The following is a 27467-nucleotide window of genomic DNA, read 5'->3' as shown; positions in this document are numbered from 1 at the left end:
GTGTTGCTCTGTGTCATCTTGCTTCCAAGGCGAGCATGTTGCCCTTAAGCTATCCTCCCGGGATCAAGGGTGAAAAGTTGTCACCCTGAAGATTGGTGAAAGTAAAAGCCAGAAGTAAAAGTAAAGAGACGGCAAGAGTGAACCTGGAGGAGGGATGCCTGATGAGAAGGGTCCGAGCCCGACCGAGGGAGATACAGAGGTGAAGCTATCATCCAAAGTTCATAGAGAAAAGAACTGACGCATAATTTGTGGTATACGATACATGAGGGGTGAAGCTACCACCCTACAAGAACAGTGGCTAAGAATTTAGAAGGGTCGGCGCCCAAAAGAGGGGGACCCATGGCTGAAGCAATCACCCTACGTGAACGGTGGTTAACAATTAAGGGTCAGCGCCCAGAAGAAGGGGAGCCAGGGGATGAACCATTATTACCCTAAAGAACTTCCTTTGTTATATGAACTTTTGTTTTTGTTGTTTGAGCACGTCAGTCCCCGAAGGCAAGAGACTTTCAAAGGAAACAAGACTTGGCCATCGACGGTCCTGAGAACTGCCATTGGAACTGTTGTCTCGTGCTGGAGAAGCCCAACACTTTACTATGCCCCAAGCACCCATCGTACCTGTGCTCAAAACGTGGCTAAGGGAGACCCAGACTACCGCACACTGACATTTTATTTGAGAACACTTCTTTCTTTTCTTGAGAACTATCCAACACCCCTTTTTTGTAGTAGGTGTAAGGTTTGGCAATAGGTTTCTTAGTATAGGCCCTTTTGCTTGACACGCCCCAACTAGGACTTCCTTATTTTTCATTTGATGGTTGCCGCTTGCTCCCATCTTAGATTTAGATTGGGCATTTTCCAACCTGCCTACAGAATTTCATTGTTTAATAAACACCCTTGAACTGTGATCACCTATGTCTGACTTACTTTGTTTGTTGCCACCATGAGTTCCCTACAAAGTTGGACACTGAAGGTTGAGATGGAGTATTCCCTTTCCTATAACACCGTTTTCCCATCCTACCAGGTAGGATACCTTTAAGCTCAACCCTTCCACCCCCCTTTTCTGACACAAACACTTTCTCACAGATAGTTAATCGTGAGCAATAACGGACTAACACCAGAGCTGTATACTTTACATATCCCAACACCTTAGGCACGGATGTGACCTAGCCCGAACTGCTAGGTCACATGCCTTCTGCACCATCACCTTTTCCTTTTTGTTAAAGTCACCCCGAGTGGGACGGGTATGTCCAGACGTGGCTCCCGAGTCTGCCGGCCTAGAGACCCAAGCTACTCCTCACTGATGATGCCCAACAAAGCTGAAACATGTCTGGGGATGCTTGTGGTCTCGTGCAGAAGGGATGTGACCTAGCAGTTCGGGCTGGACTGCCCCTTTTGGGGTGCGACCAAGCCTGATTTCAATTTCAACTTCTGTAATGGCTTGGCAGGCTGAAACACAATGGTATGGAGGGTTGCCCAGAGCTGTGCCCGTGGTTATGATTTATTCAAAACCTTCCTGCCATCACCTTTTCGTTTTACTTTGATACCATGCCTTTCTTACTCATGTCATCAGTTAAACACTGGAAACACGTTGAGAACCTTGAAGGGGATATTTCCCCAACCCTCTAGGCCTTTTAGAGAACTTCATATTGACTACGTGGCCATGATAAATGGGTGTAATATTCGTCATTTTATTGTTATAGTTTGTCTATTTTCCTGATGGCTTGAGGCTTGGCCCTGTGCACATGCTGATGCAAAATTAGCAGATACATGCTTAGTGCAGCAGGTATTTCCAAGGTGGGGAATATGTGAGGTCCTGAAATCTAATAATGGGACCCCCTTTTTAAATGAGCTGTTTGCAGAAATTACTATTCTATTGGACATAAAGCCCAGGTTGTGTTTGGTGTATCGTCCACAAGCCAACCGGAGCGCAGGAATGGCCTATTAAAGAACAGTCTAGCTAAGCTGTTTCGATTTGAACAACAATTGGGTGTATTTCCTTCCCCCTGGATCTATTTTACCCCAGAAACCAGCTGGGGAAGGAGCATCACGATCGACTCTTCCATAGCCCTTACAGGTTTGTCTATGCAACTCGCAGCGCTGTGAATGTGGAGGGAAACAAATGCTGGATACACCTGTCCGATGTCCAGAAGGATACCAGCACTCCGCCACCCACATAAGAACAAAGCACCAAGGGAGATCAGTCGATAAATACTTAAGTGAAGTATGCTGTCGGTAAATACTTAAGTTAAGTATGCCATGGAAGGTGTAGCTCATTCCAATTAGGGCTTCTGTGTGAATGACAGACAGTGACTCTTTTGTGAATATTGCAGAGATAGTGGGAAAACATGAGTGCTAGGATGTATATTTTTTGTTTCTCAATTTTTTTCTTCTCTCCTTGTTAAGGTGTGATGAGTAATGTAAATGTTGATAATGTGTCTGCTCTTGTAGGGTTATATGAAATGTTAATGCCCAGGCCTAAAAGTGAGATTGATCATGATTTAATTATAGAAGATGTAGGGGTGGGTCTGGATAGCACTTTGGTTGTGTATGGCTTTGCCGCAGATAATGTGGTATAGTCATATGAGAAGGGTGCAGAGAGAGAGGTCTGCAGATTCTTGTTATAATTGCTCTCGTATCCCCCATGCATCTGGCATTCCCAGAATGTTTATTCCAAGGGAAGTGTCCCCAAAATAGCAGTGTTTGTGCACCTAGGCATATGCAGAATATGACAGCATTTTAAAGGACTGTCGGTCGGGGCATTGATCATATCTGTTGAAAAAGATGAGTGTGCGAAGAAAGAAAAGGGGCACAAAAATGTAAGATGCAACTGGAGAGCACAATTGAAAATCGAAGGTTCTATTTTTTCACATCGATGTGAGCAGGGGGTAATGAGTTGCAGGACGGAAGGAATGAGGGGGCACACCCAAAGTGGCACAGATTAATGACGATTGTACTGAGACATCGAATCTGTATGTGAAATGTGTTACGTGGCTAAAGAGGCCAGAGAAAACTGTTAAGATCCAGTTAGTTGCATGTTTTTCTCAAGGGTGATGGCACTGTGCCTGTCGGCATGACACGACCTGTAGTCGAGTCCTTCGTATCACTGATCTTGCAGGAGGGACATTTGCACTGCTTGATTTTTACTGGTCTTGCCTTTTAAATATCTTCAATTTCCTCCAGCTTGGCATGGAGTGTGCAGTATTGTTACACTACACTCCCCAATCATGGCAGTTCTTGAAGCCCATTTGACAGTCTCAAGTACATTGCCTCAAGCCACCTCTGTGCCTTTTTTGTCTCCTTGCATATTTTTTCATTGAATGTGAATGACTTAAGATTCTGAATGGATATGAGAGAATTGAACTTTTGAGAATCAGTGAAGCAACTATCTGTCGTCAACTCCTTCAGATGCATTAAAGAACATTCCAGATAGGTTCCGGCTCTGCAGCAGAGCCAAAATGGTCTTCGCATCCCTCAGGGCCCCTGGTGCCCAGGCCATCACCAATGCTAAATGTCCGCTGGTCACCAGGTATGAGTTGCTCCTTTTCGTGCACCACTCAGAATTCCCATTCTATAAAGGAAGAAATTGGAGCTTTACGTATTAGGAGAATGAAGAACCGCTATGCTCTTCACCTTCTGACAGCAATGGACGGTGGCGTGTGTCACAAAATAGGGAGCATGTTTTACACATACTCGCCTCCCAATGATTTGGATAATAGAACCCTGTCCCAAACAAGTGGAGCACTAGACAAACTTTGAATGGCCATAGAGAAGAAGGCTGGGATTGAAGACGATACTTGGATAGACTCCTTATTCTCCTGGGTGCCCTCTTGTATGAGCATAACAGTGAAGATACTGATGCTTATTCTCGTCTTTTTGCTTATAGTTTTTGGTTCCTGTCAGGTGCTCTTGCTGTTTTGCCAAGATACATACAACAGCTGCGATGATGTCCGTTACTCCGTTTGTGGGTAGGGCCTCTTCCATCTCTAATCGCATGGGCACACAGACTGAGTTAAGAATGAATCCAGGGTTAATTGGGCCTCCAGGTACTGTTTTGTGTCCTCCAGTGGATTTAGGTAACTATGTAGCCGGTCAGATATCACAGCGAGTAGAGCGCTCGCTTTGACATCTGTGCAGGGCCTGCTGACGCAGGTTTGAATCCCAGCAGGGCCAAACTCAGCCTTTCATCCTTCCGAGGTCGATAAATGAGCACCACACATCATAGGTAAAATTAAGCAGCGCTTTGATGCCTGAGGGTTCATATCGGTATATAAATGCTAAATTATTATCATTATGTGGAGCGTTTGGTAGATTGCGGAAGCAATGATGGGTGGTTGTTTTTGTCCTGTATGCCGGAGGAGTATGCCCGAAGTGGGAAGAGCATGCAGGATGTTTATAGGGTTTGGGTTCCTGAAGATTTTATTAAAGAGCGAGAATTAAATGTATTAGTTCATGTATTAACTACAGGGGGGAATGTTGGGATGCACGTTTAATGTCCCAACGTAGGTGAGAGGTTCACATTGCGCACGCCATATTAGGACTACGGTGTGACTGTTGGATGCAATGTTGACACGATGTTGCAATTTAACATGTGTTCAGTGTAGGTGAATGGATTGGGATGAATGTTACTGTAAGTTTTACTTTGTTTAGTTTGGATACATTTTAGATTTACATCACGTAGCAACATAATAGAAGTCATTGGGACACAATGTAGTTATACAATGTACAACACATTTTGCTTAGAGTGGGTAGCGAGGAGCTTTATGAATGCGAGAAAGAGAAGTCAGCAAGGGTGAAGCCACTGCGAGGGGTGCAGTAGTCCTGAACTATGTAGATGTGGGATTTGATAATGATTTAGATGGGAGATATGTTCTGGGATATTAGAAGAATATGGGGTTTGTTGTGAGTACATGGAAATATCGCAGATCACCGTTCCCTCAGTTTGGTTTGTGGAGGTGAAGTTTGCATGGCCTGAAGGGTTGAAAGACCAGGTCAAGGAAGGAGGAATGAAGCAAACCACATTTGGGCAGCTGGCGATAGCATCAAATGGTTAATGAAGATTAACTTAAGTGCCATTGGGTCGTGGGTTTACATCTAGATGGGTTTGTGGCTATGGGGAACCAATCTTCCTGGGAGCACAGAGTCTTGTTAAGTCTGGCCAAATGCTCAGTCGAATTGGGGTTAGTTAATAAAACACATGGAAGGGTTGCTGGAGGGCAGAGTTTGCCAGTGTTTTATGGGTTTCATTTGGGCTCTTAGGAAAATAAGCAGGCTGTGTGCTGGAGGCTGTATGATGTGAGATGTAGTCTCAACTGAAGTTACGTGAAGCAATGCAAAAGGAGTAAACATGGGGCATCATTGTGTCTGGAATGATAAAATGTTATTGCATGATCAAAAACATGTTTGTGTTCTTACCTCCTCTTATTTGAAGTGTTGCTTGTAAAAGCCTTACACATCACGTACTGGGTTAAAGGTTTCCTACCAAATGGGACAAGTCATACATCGGATTGTTTTTAGATATTAAGGAGATTATGTTTAGCATGTCATGACTTATTATGGAAGCAGGTGGGGAAGGGGATTGTGTTTTGTCAATGTGTCCATGTGGTTTGAGAACTTGGGGGGGTATTGGGTTTCCTTGTACAGAATTAGGCAATGGGATTTTGAGGGATGAATTTGGAACAGAATTTCTGAGGCTTGTGGAATCTGCTTAGATCACATGCTGTGCATAGGCCAACATCTAGTTTGTTTTTCGAAACTCGAAAATGGTTGTCGACACAGGGCGTTCCAGTAATACTATCCCTAGTGTGACGTCCACTGTACCCATGATCCCTCACGCGTCTAGGACCCTCAGATTGTTTTTTTCCGCCATACTGGTCGGAAGCATTCTGCAGAGTTCCCTGGCCTTAGCCATACTTTTGCAAAAATATTGTTACTTCCCGATTTCTCCACCCCAACGTCGAGTCACTGAAATTCCACACTTGACGCCGGCCCGGAGAAAGAATCGACCGTCGAGAGCTGCACAACGGATTTGGGCCTCGGAAGGCCTCTGGCCTCGGCCCTGCAAGTAGGGAGAGTGGGGGGTGGACATACTCTACACTCTTTGGTATATAGGTACATTCTTATATATTCCTACACTTATTAGCCCGCTGCCAGAAGGTGCGTATGGAGGGTACCCCTTTCCAATTTTGCCCCAAGTGCAACCGCAAGTACCCTTGTTTGACGGACACGCCACTTGCAATCTCTGCTTGCCGAGGGACCACCCCGAGGTGAACTGCAGAGCGTGTAGTAGGTTCAAACCGAAAACACTAAAGGACCGTTTGATCAAGCGTTGGGCCCACCACGCCAGGCGTCAAGAGGCCATGGCAGCGGAGGGCGCCTTCAGCGATGGCAGCGACGCCGTGCTTTCGGACGGCGACACAAGCGCTACCCACAGACTTCCACAAAACACATGAAGTCGAACCGAGACTCAACGCGCACCTCGAGTACTTGGAAAGAGGCACATGGAGAACGGTCCGAATCGGTGTCCTCTTGGCATTCTCGATCTAGATCGCCGCATGACTCCAGGCAACCATCCACTGTTGCCAAGAGTGCCTCGCTCCACAAGGTAATGGAGGTTCGATCATCGGAAGACGAAGCCGACCTCTATCCCCAGACCGCACTCCAGGAGTCGGCGTCAGCAGGCCGCGTAACGGCTGTCCCCGAGTCCCAACCTCCACGCTCGAGAGATAGGGACACTACCCCCGAACCTCGGCGCCAGGCGTCGGAAGGCTCCCAAGGGGCGAAAAAACAGGGTAAATACTCTTCCACCCACGGGGAAGGGGGAAAACAACCGAGGAAGCAGTCCCAGCCTCCTTCCACTCCTCAGAAACATTCTACTATCCCAAAGACCCCTGCTCAAACCAGTAGGTCTAGTCAAGATAAAACGGGGAAAGCCCTCCGAGAAAAAATCATTCCCAGTTCAAGAGAATGGTCTAGTGATGAAATAGACAGTCATGTCAAGGATGTCATCATTGGCAGATTTCTACGCCAAGAACCCCGAACACTTTCTCTCTTATACCCCCGACGGGTCAGCACCCTCAGGCTCTAAGGATCCAATACCCCCAAGTAAAAAGGGTTGAAGCACCAACTCAGTTTTCAGACCCCTTCTGTATACAGCCCTATTCTCTATACCAGGGAGATCCATCCTTTTGTGAGGATCCAGATTTGGGCATGTTGAAAGAACAAACTGGGACGGGCTACTATGGGGATGATGAGGACCAACCAGAAACCTACAGGGTAGATTCCCCGGTAGATAAAGAACCCCGGTTACCGACTCCCCTGTCAACAACCAGCCTCTCTTGAATGAAGTTCTGTCCAGAGTGGCAGAACACTTCCACATTGACACCCAAGGTGCTCAAGAAGAGAGGGACTTTGCCGAGGAGTTAGTGGGAGAAAGGAGACCTGTTGACCAGTCCATCCCTATCCTTAAGTCAATCCAAAGAAGAATAGACCCTTCCCTTGTTAATCCCAATCTCATTAGCGCAGTAAACCCCAGAATTGAGAAGCTTTTCAGGGCAGCCCAATCAGACCCACTGTACATAAGGGGGCATCTGAAACCGGACTCCCTGGTAGTTACAAACACCCGTAAGAGGGTGGGAACACCCTTGTCATCGTCCGAAGCTCCTCCCGATAAGGAGAGCAAGAAGATTTATGGCTTGGGCAGGAAGGTAGCCTCCACTTCCGCCTACCAGGCAAGGATTGCCAACTCCACCACCCTGCTGGTGAGTTACAACTGCCACCAGTAGGAAGAAGTCGCGGCACTCATAGATTCCACCCCAGAACCCTTAAAAAGCCAATTGGCACGAGTTTCCGCAGAGGGAAGAGCCGTGTGTGGTTGCATTTTAAAAGCAACCTTTGATGCCGCAGATAACGCCGGCAGATTGATAGCAGAAAGTACTGTTATCAAAAGGCATGCTTGGTTGCGGCAATCTGGATTCAAACCCGAAACCCAAGCATCATTAATAGATAAACCGGTTGAGCCGGATCTATTGTTTGGAAAGGCGGTCGAGGACGCGCTGAAAAATGCCAAGGACGAGTATGAGACGCTCAAATCCCTAGGCCAACTAACCAATAAACCCCCAAACCAAAGGGGGAATGGCAATTTTCGTCACCCATGCGGACAAAATTCCCAGAGAGGATCAAACTATTCCCAGGGGCAGGGTACACCATGGAACAATAACAACCAGCAGTCTACCCAGGGTTATGGCAGGGGTAACAAGAGAGGACGTTGTAAAGGTAGAGGCAGCCCCAGTAGAGGCGGCGGCACGCCTCCACCAAAACAGTGACGCTCCGTTCAGGGTCCCTTCTCACGCATCCCCAGTAGTGGGACGCATTTCCAACTTCACCCAAGCTTGGGAAGGGATCACATCAGACAGATGGGTGCTGCCCACAGTGTCCGCAGGATACTGCATCGAACTGTTAGAGCGTCCCCGAAACCACCCTCCATGACAAAAAATACATTCTTTGGACCACCAGAAGATCCTCCTCAAGGAGATCGTCAATCTTCTAGCAAAGGACGCGATAGAACTCGTCCTGGGACACCAGGTAAACAAGGGTATCTATTCAACTTATTTCCTTGTGCCAAAAAAAGATTTGATAATGCGCCCAGTATTGGACTTACGGCCTGCAAACAAGTATATCAAGCCCCAAAAATTTCGCATGACTACTCTCCAAGAGGTAATCCCCCTCCTAAAAAAAGGGGGAATTACATGGCAATATTGGACATGAAAGATGCCTATTTTCATATTTCCATTTTCCCAGCGCACAGAAAGTACTTGCGCTTCAAGGTGGACAGTCGGCGCTACCAGTTCAAGGTACTGCCCTTCGGGATAGCTTCGGCTCCAAGGGTATTCACCAAGGTACTGGCGGTGGCGGCAGCACACCTACGCAGGGAGGCAATCCTGGTGTACCCTTACTTGGACGACTGGCTCATCACGGGGGAGACCCCAGTAATTTGCAGAACAAACATTCAAAGAACGATCGACCTCCTCTTCGAATTAGGTTTCTCAGTAAACGAGAAGTCAAGTCTGGTGCCAAGCACCTCCAAACAGTTCCTAGGAGCTATCCTAGACACGCAAGAGGGGTTAACCTTTCCATCAGAGGAAAGAATTCGGAATATACTGCTGCAAATTCCGCAATATCAGACCGGTCGCCAGATAACGGTACGCAAAGCAATGCGTTTGCTGGGCATGATGGCGTCATGTATTTACCTGGTCCCCCACGCGCGCCTGCGCATGCGTCCCATGCAGGAATGGTTGGCGAAACAGTGGTCTCAGGCAAGTGGTCAGTGGGACGATCTAGTGGTCATTTCGTCAACACTTGTACAAAGCCTTCACTGGTGGACAAGAGAAAATCTGCCCAAGGGGAAACCCTTTTACGATCCCGAGATACAGGCGGTAGTCACAACCGATGCATGCCTGACAGGGTGGGGAGCTCACCATCTCCACCACACAGCTCAGGGTCTCTGGTCTCACTCTGTGGCCAAGAATCATATCAACCTGCTAGAGCTTCTGGCAGTATTCAGAGGGCTTCAAGCGTTCGAGACCCTACCTGTTGAATCTATCAGTGCAGATCCGAACGGACAGCACTACAGCCATGTTTTACCTGAACAAGCAAGGAGGGACTCGTTCGCCAAATCGGTCCAAGCTTGCCCAGAAAATTTGGATGTGGGCACTCCGACGGAACATCTTCCTGTCATCTCAACATGTTCCAGGGGATCTCAATTCTCTGGTGGATGCTTTGAGCAGGGATCCCCTCCCAGAGGAACACGAATGGTGTCTACACAGAGAAATCGTAGAAGATATCTTCTCTCAGTGGGGTTTCCCCACTATAGACCTATTTGCCGCAAGCGAAAACACAGTGCCCAGGATTTGCATCCAGGTTCCCCCAGCCAGACTCCCAGGGGAACGCTCTGTGGATGAACTGGTCAGGGATGTTTGCGTACGCTTTTCCACCAACAGCACTCACCAGGAAGGTGGTCAACAAGATGAACAGAGAATCGATAACGCTCGTCCTAGTTGCTGCCATGTGGGCGAGACAACCGTGGTTCCCACACTTACGCAGACTAGCGGTGTGCAAACCCATCAAACTCCCGGGCTGGTACAACCTACTGTCCCAGCACCAAGGTCAAACAGTGCATCCTCAACCCAACTCAATGAACCTGGCAGCATGGCTCCTGAGGTCATAGAGTTCGGACATCTCAAATTACCGCAGAGATGTATGGACATCCTAAAAGAATCTAAGAAGCCAAACACGAGGCACTGCTACTTTGACAAATGGAAAGGATTCGTTATCTGGTGCCAGTATAAGCAAATCAACCTGGTTGATTGCACTCCTTCCACAATTGTCACATACATGCTCCACCTGCTGGATGCAGGACTGGTATTTAACTCACTGAAGGTACACCTGGCAGCACTGTCAGCATACACCACGTCCCATAACAAAGTGTTGTGGTGGAAGATACCAGTGGTTAAAGCTTTCATGGAAGGAGTAAAGAGACTTCACCCTCCTATTTCAAACCCACCACCAGGATGGGACCTTAACGTGGTGCTATCTAAACTCATTAGAGCCCATGCATAAAAGCAGTCTCAAACACCTGACTTATAAAACGGCCTTCTTAGTAGCAATTGCGTCTATAAGAAGGGTCAGTGAAATTCAGGCTCTGTCAGTGCAGGATCCATTCTTTACAGTTCATAAAGATAAACTGCTTTTATGTACACACCCTAGGTTCTCGCCTAAGTTTATTTCTAAATTCCATGTGAACCAGTCAATCGAGCTTCCGGCTTTCTTCCAAGACCCACAAAGCTCGGCTGAGGTGAAACTACACATCCTAGATGTGCATAGGGCGATCCTCTACTATGTAAACAAGACCAGACCGCTAAGAAAAACAGACCAGCTGTTTGTCTTCGTAGCTACAGGCAGAGAGGGAGATCGCGTCTCTAACGGTGCCATCTCTAAGTGGATTGTTAACTGTGTCCAGCTGTGTTACTCCCTTAATGAAAAAACTCTGCCTTTCACGCCAAGAGCCCACTCTACAAGAGGCATTACCCCTTGACACCATTTGCAAAGCAGCTACTTTGAGCTCTATTCACACTTTTACTCACCACTACTGCATTGACACCCATTCCAAGACAGAAACTCAAGTGGGATAAGCGGTTCTAAGACATTTATTTGCTCATGACCCTTCTCACATCCCACCTCCTTCTTCTAACACTGCTCGCTAATCTATGCACAGCATGTGATCCAGGCAGATTCCACAAGCCTCAGAAGGGATACATTACTCACCGTAATCGTATTTCTGATGCTTGTATGTGCTTAGATTCACATGCGACCTCTCTGAGAGAAGGCGCATGGATGCTTGTAGTCTTATCTTTCTATCTATCTGCTTGGATTATCTGTACTCGCGCTACTCCTCATGCTACCTCATGTCAGAAAAAATACAATCTGAAGGTCCTAGACGCGTGAGGGATCATGGGTAGAGTGGACGTCACACTAGGGATAGTATTACTGGCACGCCCTGTGTCGATGCCCATTTTCGAGTTTCAAAAAACAAACTGTAAGATTCTGCAGCTTCCACTAAATGTCGGCCTATGCACAGCATGTGAATCTAAGCAGATACAAGCATCAGAAATACGATTACAGTGAGTAATGTATCCCATATGTGATTATGTAAATTGTTCAAATGTGTATAAAAGCTGCAATGCTGTTGAGCACTGGAAGGAACTCTTAGTTTTCAGTTTCAAGAGGCTGCCTACCTCCTTTGGGCCAACGGCATGCAATAAACACGCTTTTCTGACAAAGTGCATTTACTTTCGGTTGGAGCTGTTTTTTTCACATTGGAGTCTCGTTCCTACAGCTTCTATATTTGTTATTTTTGTTATGTTATTTTGCATTTATATAGCGCCTTATATACCATTGGTATGGTCTGAAGGCGCTGGTAGGTTGAACGCCCTTGGGAACCGAAGTTCATATCAGTAGAGAGAGTCAAGAGAGTCAAAAGGTGCGTGTGAGCACCGGGTATGTGTACAGCTTGTGCAGTATCCGTGTAATAGCTGCTTTCTAGCGGTAGGTGTGATGGTTGGGAGGTCAGGAGTATGTGTTAGTTCTGGCAGGATTTATCCAGATCGGATGTGGCTGCGTTAGGCCTGAGAACGCCTCGCTGGGGGGTGTGTAACCAGCAGTGATTACTTAGAGTAATGTGGAGTGAGCGGCGGATGTTGATATGAGAACAGTTATACCGAATGGTGTCATAGTATCTCTGTGTTCTAGTTGAGTGGTGATGTAAGGAGAGAGTAAGCGTGTTGGTGAGATATGAAACTTTCATAGAGGCTATTGGGCACACTTCTAAATTCAACTTTTCACAGATAGGCTATTGGGCACACTTACTTTTCACCGAGAGGCTATTGGGCACACTTCTAAATTCAACTTTCACAGAAGTTATTGGGCACACTTCTAAATGCAACTTTTCACCGAGAGGCTATTGGGCACACTTCTAAATGCAACTTTCACAGGAGTTATTGGGCACACTTCTAAGTTCAGCTTTCACAGAGGCTATTGGGCACACTTCTAAATGCAACTTTCACAGAGAGGCTATTGGGCACACTTTTAAATGCAACTTTCACAGAGAGGTTATTGGGCACACTTCTAAATTCAACTTCTAAGTACGCTTCTAAATCCAACTTTCGCCTGGAAGCTATTGGGCACACTTCAAAAATTCAACTACTAATGCACTTCCAATATCGACTCTCACAGAGAGTCTATGGGGCGCACTTCTAAATTCGACTTCTAAATGCACATCTGAATTCAACTTTCGACAGAGAAGCCATTGGTCAGACTTTGAATTCAGCTTTCACAGAGAGGCTATTGGTCATACTTCTAGATTCAACTTTCACAGGGATGGTATTGGGCACACTTCTAAATTCAACTTTGCACAGAGGTGTTACACAGAGGGGCTATTGGGCACACTTCTAAATTTGATTTTCACAGGAGGCTATTGGGCGCATTTCTAAATACAACGTTCAATGAGCGGTTATTGGGCACGCTTCTAAATTCAATTTTCACAAGGCACGCTATTAGGGACACAGAGGATACTTAGGCACACTTCTAAATTCAACCAGGGCATGCTATCAGGCACACTTCTAGATTCGACCAGGGCACGCTATTTGGCACGCTTCTAAATTCACCGGGCACGCTACTAGGCACACTTCTAAATGCAACTTTACACGCAGAGGATATTCGGCACACTTCGAAATTTATCCAGGGCACGCTATTAGGTGCACTTCTAAAGTCAACTCTACACAGAGAGGCTATTAGGCAGAGTTCTAGATTCAAGTTGGGCACGCTATAAGGCGCACTTCCAAATTCAACTTTACCCAGAGAGGATATTAGGCACACTTCTACATTCAGCCAGGGCCCGCTATTAGCGCAGACGAAACTTGAGAATTCCCTCGAAGTGTGGCACATGCCAACAATCACATCTCCATCTAGATGCGGGGCGAGCCAAAGTTAAGAATCCTATGTGTTGCACATGCCAACAATCACACTTCCACCGAGACGCGACGCCAGCCAGGGCCCAGAACCCTAAGTGTGGTGCACGCCAAGAATAAAGATTTCTATCTAGATGCGACGCAGGCTAAGGTTAAGAAACCTGAGTGAGGCACATGCTAACAGTCACATTTCTATCTAGATCTGACGCATGCTAGGTTCATAATTCTAAGTGTGGTGCATGCTAAGAGTCACATATGCTAACAATCACATTTCTGAAATTCCATCTAGGTGTGGCATATGCTAACAGTCATATTTCTGCCTCGATTCGGCGAAGACTAAACTTGAGAAATGCCATCTAAGTGTGGCATATGCTAACAGTCAAATTTCTGTCTAGATTTGGCGTAAACTAACTTAAGAATTCCATCTAAGTGTGGCACATGCTAACAATCACAGTTCTGTCTAGATTTGGCGCAGACTAAACTTGAGGATTCATCTAGGTGTGGCATATGCTGACAATCACATTTCTGTCTAGATGCAATGCAAGCTAGGGTTCAGAGTTCTAAGTGTGGTGCATGTTAAGAATAACAATTCTATCTAGATGTGACACAAGGTAGAGTTAAGAATCTTGAGTGAGGCACATGCTAACAATCACATTTCTATCTAGATGCGACGCCAGCTAGGGTTCAGAATTCTAAGTGTGGTGCATGTTAAGAATAAAGATTTTTATCTAGATCCGACGCAGGCTAAAGTTCCGTTCCCTACATGTGTGGTACTAGCTAAAATTGACAAGTAAGTTCATGTTCAGAATTCCGTGTGTGGTGCATGCTAAGGATCACATATGCTAACAATCACATTACTGTCTAGATTTGGCGCAGACTAATCTTTCTGGTTCTCTCGGGGTATGGTACTGGTTAACATAATACTGCCGGCCATTGAAAGGTAAGTTAGAGTGGCAGGGGCTTTCTGGAGTAGAGTAATTGCTCTACTCCCCACCCATGCCAACACTTACAGTTTTGTCGGTGTCTGGTGGCTTCATTGCTTCATTGGCTTCCCCTGCTGACACCTGCAGACACTCTCTGGAGCCGCCATTGTAGGAGCCGCCCTTGGCCTTGGTGGCCCTTCGCCGCAGGGGGCTGCCAGGCAGAGGGCTGCCCTGGGAGGGTTTGTGATATGTGGCCCGTGGACCAATCAGGGGGCGAGGGGCGGGTTGGGAGGCGGGATTGGGCCGGGGAAGGCCGGGGAAGGAGGGGGAAGGAGGGGGAAGGAGAAGGAGGAGGAGGAGGAGGAAGGGGACTGGGGCGCCGAGTGCGCAGGAGAAATGCTGTTTTTAAACACTTTTTACAGCGTTTAAGGTAGTTGGGGGGCATCAGGGGCAGGATTCTGGGGGACACTCACCTTGCCCAGCTTGTGAACAATGAAGGTGCCGGCGAGGACGCCAGGCTCCTCGTGGTTGTTTCCATTTGGCCCGTGGACCAATCAGGGGGCGAGGGGCGGGTTGGGAGGCGGGATTGGGCCAGGGAAGGCCGGGGAAGGCCGGGGAAGGAGGGGGGGAAGGAGGGGGAGGAGGAAGGGGACTGGAGCGCCGAGTGCGCAGGAGAAATGCTGTTTTTAAACACTTTTTACAGCATTTAAGGTAGTTGGGGGGCATCTGGGGCAGGATTCTGGGGGACACTCACCTTGCCCAGCTTCTGCACAGTGAAGGTGCTGGAGAGGACGCCAGGCTCCTCGTGGTTGTTTGGAGGGAGGGAGGAACATCCAGGGCACCAAGATTGCTCTTTCATAGACCACTAGGATTGTTCCCTGCCATGTGAGTGGGCCCCTGGTGGTGTGTATCAGGAGATCCTCCCCGGGTCAAAGGTCCTTTGGTTGGGGATGGCACCCTGTCCTCTGAGTCACCACCTTGGGTCCCCAGAACAAGGCAGGGCCGTCATGTCACAGCATGTTTAAATCAAAGCAGCCCTATGCAGAGATCTCGCCTTATATCCCTCCTCTTGTAACTATGTTGTGCAGGGTTTGAAGTCTTCTTATTTCAGATGAGCATTTGTAGAATAAAAAGTGTATACAGGTGTTTACTTGCCTCCTTAACACTGCATTAGTGGGACAATATTGCTCCCATTTAATATCTTTGGGACAAGGCAGATAATCTGCAACTCTATTGAGTGCCCACTGAATATTAATGTAAGGAACTGTGTGCTTTAATACCATTACAGCAAAACAAAACCTGTGCTACCTTGTCTTTTCTAATGACCCTTATGTGATATTGTTTGTTTTATGACATGCCACTTTGATCCAGTAGTTAACACATTCTTTTCATTTTTCATTTCAGCATCCACCTAGGCCAGTGTACCAATCTGTGTTCCTGCAAAAGGTGCAGTCTGCTTGTAGCCACTGTTACTTTGACTATTTGGGGAACCTCGTTGCATTCGCCAACTTAATTTCAATATGTGTGAGTATTTAGATTGGTGGCTAACACTGCAGCCTGTAGGACAACCCAGTTTCTTGTCTTTATACTTTTTCTTGCATGCTTCCCACCTATTGTGGCATATCCTCTGTACAGTGACAATCTTTAGCCTCAGTAATGTGATGTGTGTTGGCAATATAGGCCAGTGTGCCTTTCAGAGAGAAGATTAGGCTGAACCAGCTGTTGTCTTTACAGTTTCTCACTGTCTTAGCATGGTTTGGAAGCCATGATGTAGGAAATGGGGTATGCCTCAGGGCTTGGCGCACTCTGCAAATAAATAAACAAAACTATTGTTTATTCTTGGGGGTTTGAGAATTCAATAATGTTACATATGGGTCTAATGCATTTTATTTGTTTAATCCAAAAATGACCACTGTGCATGTGTGGGGACCAATCCCCTCCAGGGGCGTGTAGGGAAAACAAATCCACCTTAAGACACTAAAAGCAGTTGTTAATAACAGTACAACTGGATTAAAATGTACATTTAATGAAAAACAATGAGAAAAATAAAAATACTGCAAAAATGATTACTCAATGTATGTCACAACATATAAAAGTTACCTAGTACATATAATTACTTTGGTATAGAAGTAGAGTAGTGTTCAACACAAAACAAACTAGCACCATCAAAACAACTAAACTGTCATATATTTACATATCATATGAATGTTCCTGTGGCTATGTGTCTACCAGTGTAGACTCTTTGTAGACTGAATGATGACACTCCAAAGTGCCCTCATGTTTTAATCCCCTATGCTGGTGATGGGGTTTTCTTCAGGGGATAACATTAGAGTATGGTGCAAGGTACCTACAAACAACAAGTTAAACATAGTATGTATAAGGGAAGCAACTTGAATCAAATTTAAATATACAATTGAAAAGGGGGAAAACATCAAAATCAGAAAATCAGAGGCGTTGCTGGGGGGGGGGGGGGCTAAGGGGGCTATATCCCCATGTCTTTTGGTTGTAGCCCTGGATAGAATCTCAGGAGCTACAGCCAAAAGGCTAGCTAGCCCCCAGTCCTGACTGTTCCGACATCAGCATAGCCCTAGGTATTTTCCAGACCTAGCAACACCCCTGATCCAAATAGTTACCGATCTTACCTCACCCTGTGACCCTCAATAACAATAAATAGTCATAGGTGTGAATGAAGCTAATTGAGAAAGTGGTAGCCACCAACCAGTATCAATTATCAAACCAGGTCCTGATAAAACATGAAAGCACTGTTTAAACCTAACAGTGGTGAGATGGAAGAGTAAAAAACACACGGGAAGACACCAAATCTTCCTGTTCATGTGTAGTTTGAGATATGCAAAAATTCATTAATGCACTTACCCACACAAATTGTTGTGTGTAATCAATGGGTAAGATATTTGGGAAGATGATTCTTAATTAACATTGGTGCCTTCAGACTATTGAAAAGCCTCACCATAGTAGACACTGAACCAAAATATATATATATATATATATATATTTATTTATATATATATACATATATATATATATATATATATCAATTAGGTGGATATATTGCTACATGAAAAATAAAACCAACCATGTTGCTAACGTTTGTGACACTCACACAGCTACTGTGTTTGTAATCTCTAACGTCATGTACTGTTTTTCAAGGATATTAATTCCTACAAGTTGCTACAAAATAAAAGAAAAGCTCTGTTCTGATCCACTGGCAAAATCCCAGAAATGAATGATTTGGGCAACCCACGAAACGAGTATGTACATTACTGGGCTCTAGACACTTGAAAGATCGTACCCAATGCCCAAGCTGTGAATTGGCCGTCATGTTGGGAGTGAAGTGTGTGCCATAGTATTGTAAATAGACTGCCGAGCACAAAGTGATCAGAAGCCAAAGGTAATATTCGAACGCTTGTGACTTTGGTATTTGTATGTGGACCAATAATTGTTAAAAACTTGGAAAAGTCTCCAAATTAGAAACGAGGCGGACAAACCGACTCTGAACACAGCCTGATGCACATACAAGGAATATAGGCTACTCACTACTGTAATGCTGCATTCACAATGATCCTTACTATTGCTATAAGAGTACTTCTCATTGACATTTAAAACATGGCAATCTACTTACCATGAATTTCTTTTTTCTCAACTCTGATGGGCCTAAAAGCAAATTAACCGCTAACAGCTCTCCACTCTGTGTGGTGCTAGCTTCAAAACTGCCCTACATTTGCCCAAGATTTTGCACATTTCAAACATCTGCGGTCCTGCAAGGTGGACACTCATTGACAAACCTAAGGTGGCACTTAGTCCACAGCTATACAAGGTGTTTGGTCTAAGCTTTTGCACGCATGTTATGTGCTTTAGGACTACACAATTACTAGTGCAGCGATTTTAATTCTTTACTTGAAAAAGGGTGCAGCCATGGGTGCTGGGTCTTAATGAAAGAATAGAATAAATAAAAATACCAAGTGTATGTAGGACAGGTAAGGGGTTTGCATACCCTCCAGATGTTTTAGACTACAACTCCCATCAGCCCTTGCCAGCACATTCTTTGGTGAGGGATCATGGAGGCCGGAGTCCAAAACATCTGGCCCCTAGAGTAGGTTCTCTTTCCCTATTGACCTCCACATCACATAATTAAAGGCCTGTAACCTTGGGGCCCTCTTTCATAGCTAACTGAGATTCCAACAGTTCATCATGACAATGGCCACTGCTTCCTAACTTAAACTCCTCAATTTGGGAAATTCCGAACCCAACTCGCAGCCGAAACTCTTCCTTGTGATAGGCAAACTCTGTCACGGTCTTAGTTTATTCCTCGGCGTCCCCCTTTACTACTACTTTCCCATGAATCACGTTCTAAATGTTACACCTTCTGTAACCTACAATAACCTACAAATCTCCTTCTCACTCATGCAGGACTGCTCTCCATGCATAACCTCTCTTCCAATTACTACACCTAGTCTACAAATATATCCATGGTCTTGCACCCCCCATCTTTCAAATAAAATTGATCTCTACCCTCCATCTCAAAGCTATGAGATCCCCTACTCCACAAACTTTCTGTCCACAGCCCCCTTTGTCCCACCTCCCATTTCCCCTCCTTCTCTATTCTTTACCCCTTCCACTAAAACACTCCCTCTAGACCTTAAAACCAGACTGCTGGAATTATTTAAGACCCAATTTAAGCTCCACATGCTAGCCGTTAAAGCACCCCACTCCCCAACCCATACTCTCAGCAAGGCTCACTAACTGAACCCATTTCCCAAAGTCACAGGCCCATCCCCTGGAAATGTCACCTTTGTGTAGAAGAGTAGATGTTTACATTTGCAGGAGATCCCACCCCCTACCTCCTTTGTATTGGAGACATGAGACAGTGTCTTGCCTGACACCGGCTATCGTACCAATACTACAGCGAGTATTTGGAAGGGGATATCCATTGAGACCACCCTATCGAATGTACCCTCGAGTTGATGATAACCTACAGGAGGAACTCCCTGAAGAAATATGAGAAAAAGCTAAGAAAATAAACTAATGACATCATAAGGAAGTGTGCACAACATCCCGAGATACTGAATGAAGATGATCTATGGATCCTATAGAGCAACGAATTAAAGCATCAAGTGAACTATCAAAGTGGAAAAGACAAAGATTACACGTTAACAAAGTGCTGCAGAAAACAGAAGTTCAATAAATGTACAGAGGCTGCAACGCAAGATAGATCAAGTCACTGTATAGGCTTGCTATGAGTATTGAATAGAAAGCAGGTAAAGCCGCTATTGTATAGAAACTAGACATTGGTATCATGAAATAGTAAGCCAAAAACTATGGAAGGGGAATGAAAAGCTGTGTTGCAGTAGAATAAACAGGCTACTGAAGCTGCATGGCAAGGATGTCTGGCCTGGAGTCAAGATCCTAGAAATCGAGGTCAGCTATCTACTCTGCAGAGAATGAGTGTGCAGAGGATGAATCCTCTCACATTAAGGTGCAAGAAAGAACACAAACATTGGCAAGTTTTAATTCATTTAAAGCATTTAAAAGCTGCAGAATGGACCAAATAGTGGTCTCTTGTCACATGAGCCAAGGATGTAAATGGAGTTCGAACTGTAGTTCCAGACACGATAGCGAGTGCGCTCACTCCCGTGCATTCTCAGGACGAGAATACTCAGCAAGGCCAAGTACAAAGACCATTTCATGGCAGAAGGCATGGGTGATGAGAGAGGTTGGGCTAATTGGGTGGTGAGTTATCTTCATGTCCTATCTCCCTGCACCTGGGTCCTGGCTTATGTGCTGCTAAAAGCACCGAATGTTCCAGAAATGGCACAAGCGTCCCAACCAATTGTATTAGTCTGTATAATGAAGGACCTTATAGCTTAGACCAATGAAACACGATGTAACTAGTGTTTCTGAAATTACAAGTATGAAGTGGTAGGCATAAATTGTCCACCTGATATCTGTCAGCCAATAACAATCCTAGCTCCTATATGATTGTATGTCTAGATGTTTCCCTTAACCAATCCCGACCCTTGATAGGTTTTTCACTATTGCCACATAGTATGACGTCACTCTGATGCATAATGAAGCATATGACGTGTATTTTTTTGTGGAAATCATTGAGAGACTGAACGTACGTCCATTGATGTTCATTGTAACCTCCCTGTTTTAGATATTTGCTAATAAAACAGTGACTTGCCATCGTAATGAGTTTGTCCGGTTATTTGGACACAGAATTATTCTGGTGTAATCCATCCTTTACCATAGGCACGTTCCAAGGGCCATAAACTCACGTGGTAGCAGCGCGGACGGTTTCAGATCTAAACTTTGTTGACTTCAGAGTTTTGGACGATCGGGCATTCTCCTCCATTAGCTGGAAGATTGTGGAGTTTTCTGTGGAGAGCGGCCGAAAGAAATAAACTTGTAATAAGAATCGAGACGGTGGGCAGGCCCCCCTTTGAAGAAATCCCTGCTCGGTTTCCACGAGCGCTCTGCGGATAGAAGGTGAAGTGGTCGGATTGAAGGAGGAGTTGACACAAGGGGCCACGAGTTGATTAACGGATGTATGTAGAATAAAAGAAATGTCAATATAAAGGGGTGGGATTGTGATATTTTTTGGGTAACAGGAAATTTTGTGTGGATAGAGGAACGCCTTACGAATCCCATTTCAAGGGAGATAGAAGAAGTCTCACATTCCAGTAAGAATATTAAGAGAAAGAATCCATAGAGTCACGACAGCAAGGTGACGTCTTAATGCCCGCACAGGGTAATATAATTGGAGGCGAGGAGAGAATACCTCTTACTATAAATAATTATAGGGACAAGGGAAGGTGATCACCAAAGTTGATATGCATTGGGTTGTTGTTTTAGGCATTATTTGATGTATGAAGTCTCAAAGCAATAAGCTGTGAAGGTTGGAAGCAATGTTTTAAGTAAAAGTGTAGAAAACGATGGGTGCCAATCAGGAGACAGATAGGTTGTTGAAGCAAAAGATGATTTTGCAGCGATTGATTGTGCTTGCTCATATTTATTGTTATAAGATTAAAAGTGTTGAAGCGATAAGCTTTGAAATAGATAGAGGTTTCTTAACGATCTGATAAGTATTGACCATCAATTGCAACTCGTTATTATGGGGCACACTCTTCTTATGCACCTTTGTAAAACATTACCAAGACATGTACCTAAGCTCAAACGGCACAGTGTAAAATTGGTAAAGGGCACAGCTGATGCAATGTTCATGTCATGGCCACAAGGGGAATCATTGTCAAAAGCAGTACTACAACACATGACAACATATGTGCACGTTGCGTACACACGGATGAAATTAGAGAAAACACTGGCAGTTTTAGAACTTTTGAAAATGTACCAAGAGGAGAAGGAAGATCCAGTACAGGAGGAGTGGATGCTTGATCAGCATAAAGGGGAGGTCATTCATCCCTCGGCTCCTCTTACTCCATCCGAGATTAAGATCGTAGATAGTATTGTACCCTTTAAAGGAATTAAAAGCAGCAGAGGACTATAGTAACCCAATATATGAAACCCTCGCTTATAGTAGTGGTGACAGTACAGACGAGAGCAAAAGGAAGGAAGATGCGTATAAGTTCATACGAGATATGGAAGAAAGAGGCGAGAGACCTGATATAGTGACAGAAATAGACAGAGAAATTAAGAGATGGAAAGGAGAGAAGGATAGGGCTGAGGAGGTAACGCTTGTACAAAACAAATGGATGGGAGGACAGATGTTACTCAAGTTAGATGGAAAAAAGCATAGAGGAAGTTTAGGCAAAAGGATGGAACAAGGAAAAAAAAGCAGGGTGCGACGGGAACAGATATATACAGAAGACAAGAAAGACGAAAAGCGGGCCGAGGAATAAAGAAAAATAGAAGAAAGGGATAGAGAAAGAAAGAGAGAGAAGGAAGAGGCACAGATAGTGAAGGGAAAAAGATTACAGAGAAGGAGGGAAGAAGAAAGAAGGCAAGAAGGGAAGAACAAAGGCAAGAAGAAAATAGGGCAAGAAGGGATGCGAGAAGGCGAAGAGAAGTGGATGAAGAAATAAAACCGAATGGAAGACAGCGAGGTCTTGATGCTAGTCTCATTCAACGGGTAAGAACAAACAATTAAATACAGAGGCAATGGGACACGATCAGTGAAGTTTGTCCGATGAGAGAAAAGAGTCAAACACCTAAAGTAGCACAGGAAGAGGAAAGATATGATGCAGAAACTATTGACAAAATATATTGGCAAATAAGGCAGGACAGCGAGTATAGGACTCAAGGGATCGGCAACCAATCCCTGGTAACGAAACCACGGGATGAGGAGGAAAACATGTTCAGTGAGGCACACAGAGCATTGTCTTTGAGTAGAATAAATTTAGATAGAGAAGAGGGGGGACGAAGTTCACACTAGTTTGCGTCTAGCAATGTCGGATGAGGAAAGAGAATCAGGCTGTGAGATGGAGGGAAAGGGTACAGTCCCTCTGGGAAGTCAACAGGTGGATAAAGAGGTAAGATGGTCAGGTCTGGAGCACCCTAAGGAAAGAACACCAGATCCTATGCCATATCCTGAACTTCCCTGAAGACGATTGTGTAGTGATAGAGGAGAATCTCCACCTTAGGTGAGTAGGTTAAGGTTGTTACCAGCACGAAGATGAATAGGGACGATTACCCCTGCATTAGGCAAATGAATACTGGGATCCGATTATGGGATGGGGTTCTCACAGTTCCCCTGGTTAGAGAAAAGGGGAGCAATATCTCAATATATTCCATGTCCTCAGATGGATAAGGATAACTTAAAATGCAAGCTCCCTAGTTTGACTTCAGGGCTGGGAAATGGATATACGAATCGGAGAAAAAAACAAAGAGAAATACGCTGGCCATAGGTGACATAAAAGGTCTATTGGCAGCTATTCTTGGAGAGAGAGCTGACGACATATGGAGGCGAGCGGGATATGCAAGTGTGATTGCACAAAACGCAGTGCATGATGGAGCGCCCTTTGATAATTGCAGAGCAGATGTTTGGAGGGCTCTCTGGGTACCCTATCTTGATACATCAGATATGGGCGCAATTATGATACACAAATGAAAAAAGATGACCCTATTGCTTATATTCAGGATATTCAAGAGAAATGGCAGCTTGAAACACGTGATTCGTGGGAAAAAACAGTGGCGCTATTCTATCATATTCTTTGTCCGGGATTGCCAGAACAGGTACAGAGACATGAAAAAACTAGGAATGGAAGCAAAGCCATGGGCGGGGATACAGTTGACTATTGTGCATCATTGCCTATTATTACAAGAGAAGAACAGAAAGAAAAACGATAACTGAAAGATTGAGGAAGCTGTTAGTTCAGAAGAAATTGTCAAGGTTTGCTATAGAAGGGGCAGTATTGAAAAGCGCAGAAGGAGTGGGAACGCAAGAAATAATGGGTACGCCACAAGTGAATAATGATCAACGCGGGTGTGGATTTTGGCTGCGATGACGGGGTTCCGGAGGATTTCAGGAAGAGGTGGATTTCAGAACACCCAAGTTGGAGGGAACCATTTCACGGGGACAGGAATGAATTTGTACCATCAAGAGGACAGCTCACAGGGTGACTTGATGTGTTCAGTACTATTCGTGACACCAGACCCCCAAGAGGAACCAAGGGTTTATGTGATGATAGGAGGCAAATCCTTTTCTTTTCTTGTAGACACTGGAGTGAGTCGCTCTTGTATAAGGGAGGGAAAATATCCAATGTCAGGTATTGCCATGAATGCTCAAGGATTCTCTGGAGCTACGAATTTAGTTGCTATTACTGATAAATTACCTCTTTCTATAGGGGAATGTGACATGTCTGTCCCCTTGTTATACTTTCAACAAACGCCAGTTAACATTTTGGGTAGGGATTTAATGACGAAACTTAACATGACTATTTTATACAATGATCAAGGAATAATGTGCTCCACTCCAGGAAAACACGATTTAAATGTAGGAAAGTTTATATTAGAATTTACTGGACAAGTGGCTTTATGAGGAGTCCAGGTAGACCCAGAGGTTTTCATGTATTGGATGAACATTTTATTAACATGGCTATCTGGATTAGGAGGGAAGATTGTGAGGATACCTGAGTTTTTATTCAGGCCACAAGTACCTATGAATGAGGAAGAAGGGCAGAAATTGGAAGCAGCTATAGTACGAGGGGAAATAGCGATGCTTGATGCAGTATATGATGAAGGCAGAGCATGGAGGACAGTGATAGCTCTTGATGAAGGATACAGATTGACTGACCTAAAAGATGAAGATAAGTTCAGAGATGAACGTATAGACAATGAGGTAGTGTTTTTCATAAGCATCACATACTGGATAAAGATCGAGTAAGGGGAAATCCCACAGCGAATGGCGATAATGCGGCAACAACCAGCGTTCTTTCAGGAAGACCTAGAAAAGGTGCCAAGTGTGCTTTGGACCACAGGCCCATATGATGTAACCCAAATATAGGAGGAGGAGACCCTGACAAATGCCTGAAAGATCTCAAACCGAGATGGATCTATAAATTGGACAGTGTTTGCAATGGCCTCAATGTAGCAATCGAGTGGAGAGGCCTACTTAACAGATAATGCGTTTTTTCCTTTTCCTTCCATCCTGGTGTGGCACTAGCAGTGACATGATTTTTACTATAGGCATTTGTTTCCATGTGGGTTGGCAGTATACGTGAATTTAGGAGCTTGAACTGTAATATGGAACTGGAACCACACCATAGATTCCCTTTCTCATTTTTGTCTGAAGCACTCCAACCAGGAGTATCATGTTGTTTCACTACACCTAATTGATATCATGTGACCCAACAGTGTTTTGAAGTTTGAGTTTGGTATAATTGATCATTGACCCTGAAAAAGATACAAGCCCCTTTATGAATCTCTATTTATACACCTGAGACACCCCCTTTATAAACCTCTCACCAAAAAGAAAACTGTCCCTCCGATTTGTCTCCCATAGGGAAATATACATGCGACTATTGAGTTGCCTTTAGTGACTAAATTGATCCCAAGACACTAAATCTCGAGACCACACCTGAATGATATCCATTTCCGAATACGGTGAGGTTGGCATGCACATTATATGTATTGGGCCACACGCACCTCCATTAACTATGTAATCTGGTCTATATATACATAATTTTTTCTTAGGAATGCGTTAGTTGTGCAGTACCAGTCACGAAGGAGCGCAAGACGGGGAAACCAAATTTCTTCTATTTTACTATGTAGACATTGTGATAAGTTTGATGTCCACATTAAGAGTTTACATATTGCCCCTTATTCGTCTATCGCTGCAAATTAAACGTTGAGATTAGGTGTCCACTACCAGCGTATTAAGACATCACTGGTTGTTCCAAGAAGGCAGGCACATTAGTTGGGTTCTGCTTCACCGGTCTGCGCATGCGCGGAGGACAGCAGATGGGCAATCACCATAGCAACGGGCGTCGTAATGATCTGAAAGAAAACCCAGAGTTCGGTGCCGCAATCTACATGGACACGGCTACTGAACACAGGATTTTCCGAACAACAGAGGTAAGATTCCCTGCCTCCGCTCATAGCAAAAGGTTGCTACACTACCTAAGAGTTCTCACATATCATCACAACGCGGATTCAAATAGACGTTTTCATCTTTTCCCACAGACTACCCACGGTGCAGCCTCAGAAGCGGTCCCATGAAAGAGATCTCGCAGAGGATACATAACCCGACGCTTTCTCATATATTAACATAATGTGGATGAAAACACAGAAGTCCTCTTCACAGGCTAGCCGCGCTGCAGCCTCAGATGAGGCCCCATTGAAGAAACCTTGCAGAGGAAGCATCTATTTTTCAACCTTCTCTCTAACTTTTGTTAGGGTAAGATAATCATCATTATTAAACACGTATACTAGGACTTCCTGATCCTATTGACAATTAAAATATGGTGGCAACTAAATCTGTCCTTGCCTTCTCTCCACAGGGGCACATTGACCTGCGCTGAGATTATACCCCTAGACACGTTCCGTGCCGGTGTTGGTAAGAGATTTCCCTTTAACGAATCCCTTCCTGTACAGAGACATGTTCTTTAAACACTGACAGATCAAGTTAGTGCCCATTGCTGACCCAACGTGTGCATTTATTCACAGCCTCACATTCATTGTGCTTCAGCCCAGCACAAGAACTTAGACTGTGTGTGCTTCTACTTTCCGTGCATTGTTTCACTGTTTCACACCATGGTAAGTGGAAGCCCCTTTTTTTCAATCTTACCCACACATTGGATCTCAAGCTATTGATCTAGCTTATGTCATCCTTGTCCCGATAAGAGCACTCAAAATATTTCAGTTATCGTTTTCTAGAGACATACCACAGACAATGAGGTACCTTCAGCACAATTCACGTACTGATGAAGCCCGTTAGAGTGAAGCTTCCCAAAACGCAATAGGCTCAACACTTTTGTGTCGACTCTTTTTTGTTTCAATATGGCAACATGCAGAAAAAAACCTTTGTTTAAATTGTATTGTTTCATTGTAACCTTGTCCTAGAAGACGAGGAACTATATGTAAAAATGATCTATGATGGTAACTGTGTGTTTCTTTGTTTTTGAATGCGGAAGGTTCACTACATATGGGTTCACGGTATGTCATGTTTATAAATTGATCTGTAAAACACAAAAATATACTTGTTTGAAAAACTACTGAATGGTCAGTGCATTTTTTTTTTTTTTACTGTGGCTCGGTACAGGATCGCCCTGACCAATTGTTTATATATACCCATATGATGTAGGCCAATTAAAGGGCATAGGAGAGTTTTTAAAATAAAACTCAAGCCAGGAGCAATTTTACCCAGATCAAAACAGTACCCCATGTCTCGAAGCCGATTAGGGAATATTGAAGACTATTTCAGTGCTGATGAATCGGGGAATCCTAGAGCCATCGGAATCCCTGTGCAATACTGCGGTGTAGATGATTAAGAAATCGGAAGGGGGGTTGTGGAGATTTATTCAGGACTTGCACCCTCTTAATCAGATTGTAG

At 44.7% G+C, this 27467-nt stretch overlaps 1 protein-coding gene and 1 long non-coding RNA gene across 5 annotated transcripts in view; both read left to right on the top strand.

Annotated features, from left to right (window-relative positions):
• Positions 1-27467, top strand: part of TPCN2 (two pore segment channel 2) — a 675604-nt gene that overhangs the window by 430366 nt on the left and 217771 nt on the right. For all 4 annotated transcript variants that reach the window (XM_069623451.1, XM_069623453.1, XM_069623452.1 and 1 more), the window contains exon 14: positions 15845-15964. In XM_069623451.1, the coding sequence (XP_069479552.1) occupies positions 15845-15964 (120 nt within the window). The remainder of the gene's footprint in view (positions 1-15844; positions 15965-27467) is intronic.
• On the top strand, positions 26189-26661 carry LOC138503600 (uncharacterized). Its single transcript, XR_011279674.1, has 3 exons — positions 26189-26312; positions 26416-26471; positions 26582-26661. It is a non-coding gene; the product is annotated as an uncharacterized lncRNA (long non-coding RNA).

The sequence above is a fragment of the Ambystoma mexicanum genome, chromosome 11 (assembly GCF_040938575.1).
Source record: "Ambystoma mexicanum isolate Mex_15411 chromosome 11, UKY_AmexF1_1, whole genome shotgun sequence".
NCBI lineage: Eukaryota > Metazoa > Chordata > Amphibia > Caudata > Ambystomatidae > Ambystoma > Ambystoma mexicanum.
This window is presented reverse-complemented; position numbering and strand designations above follow the sequence as displayed.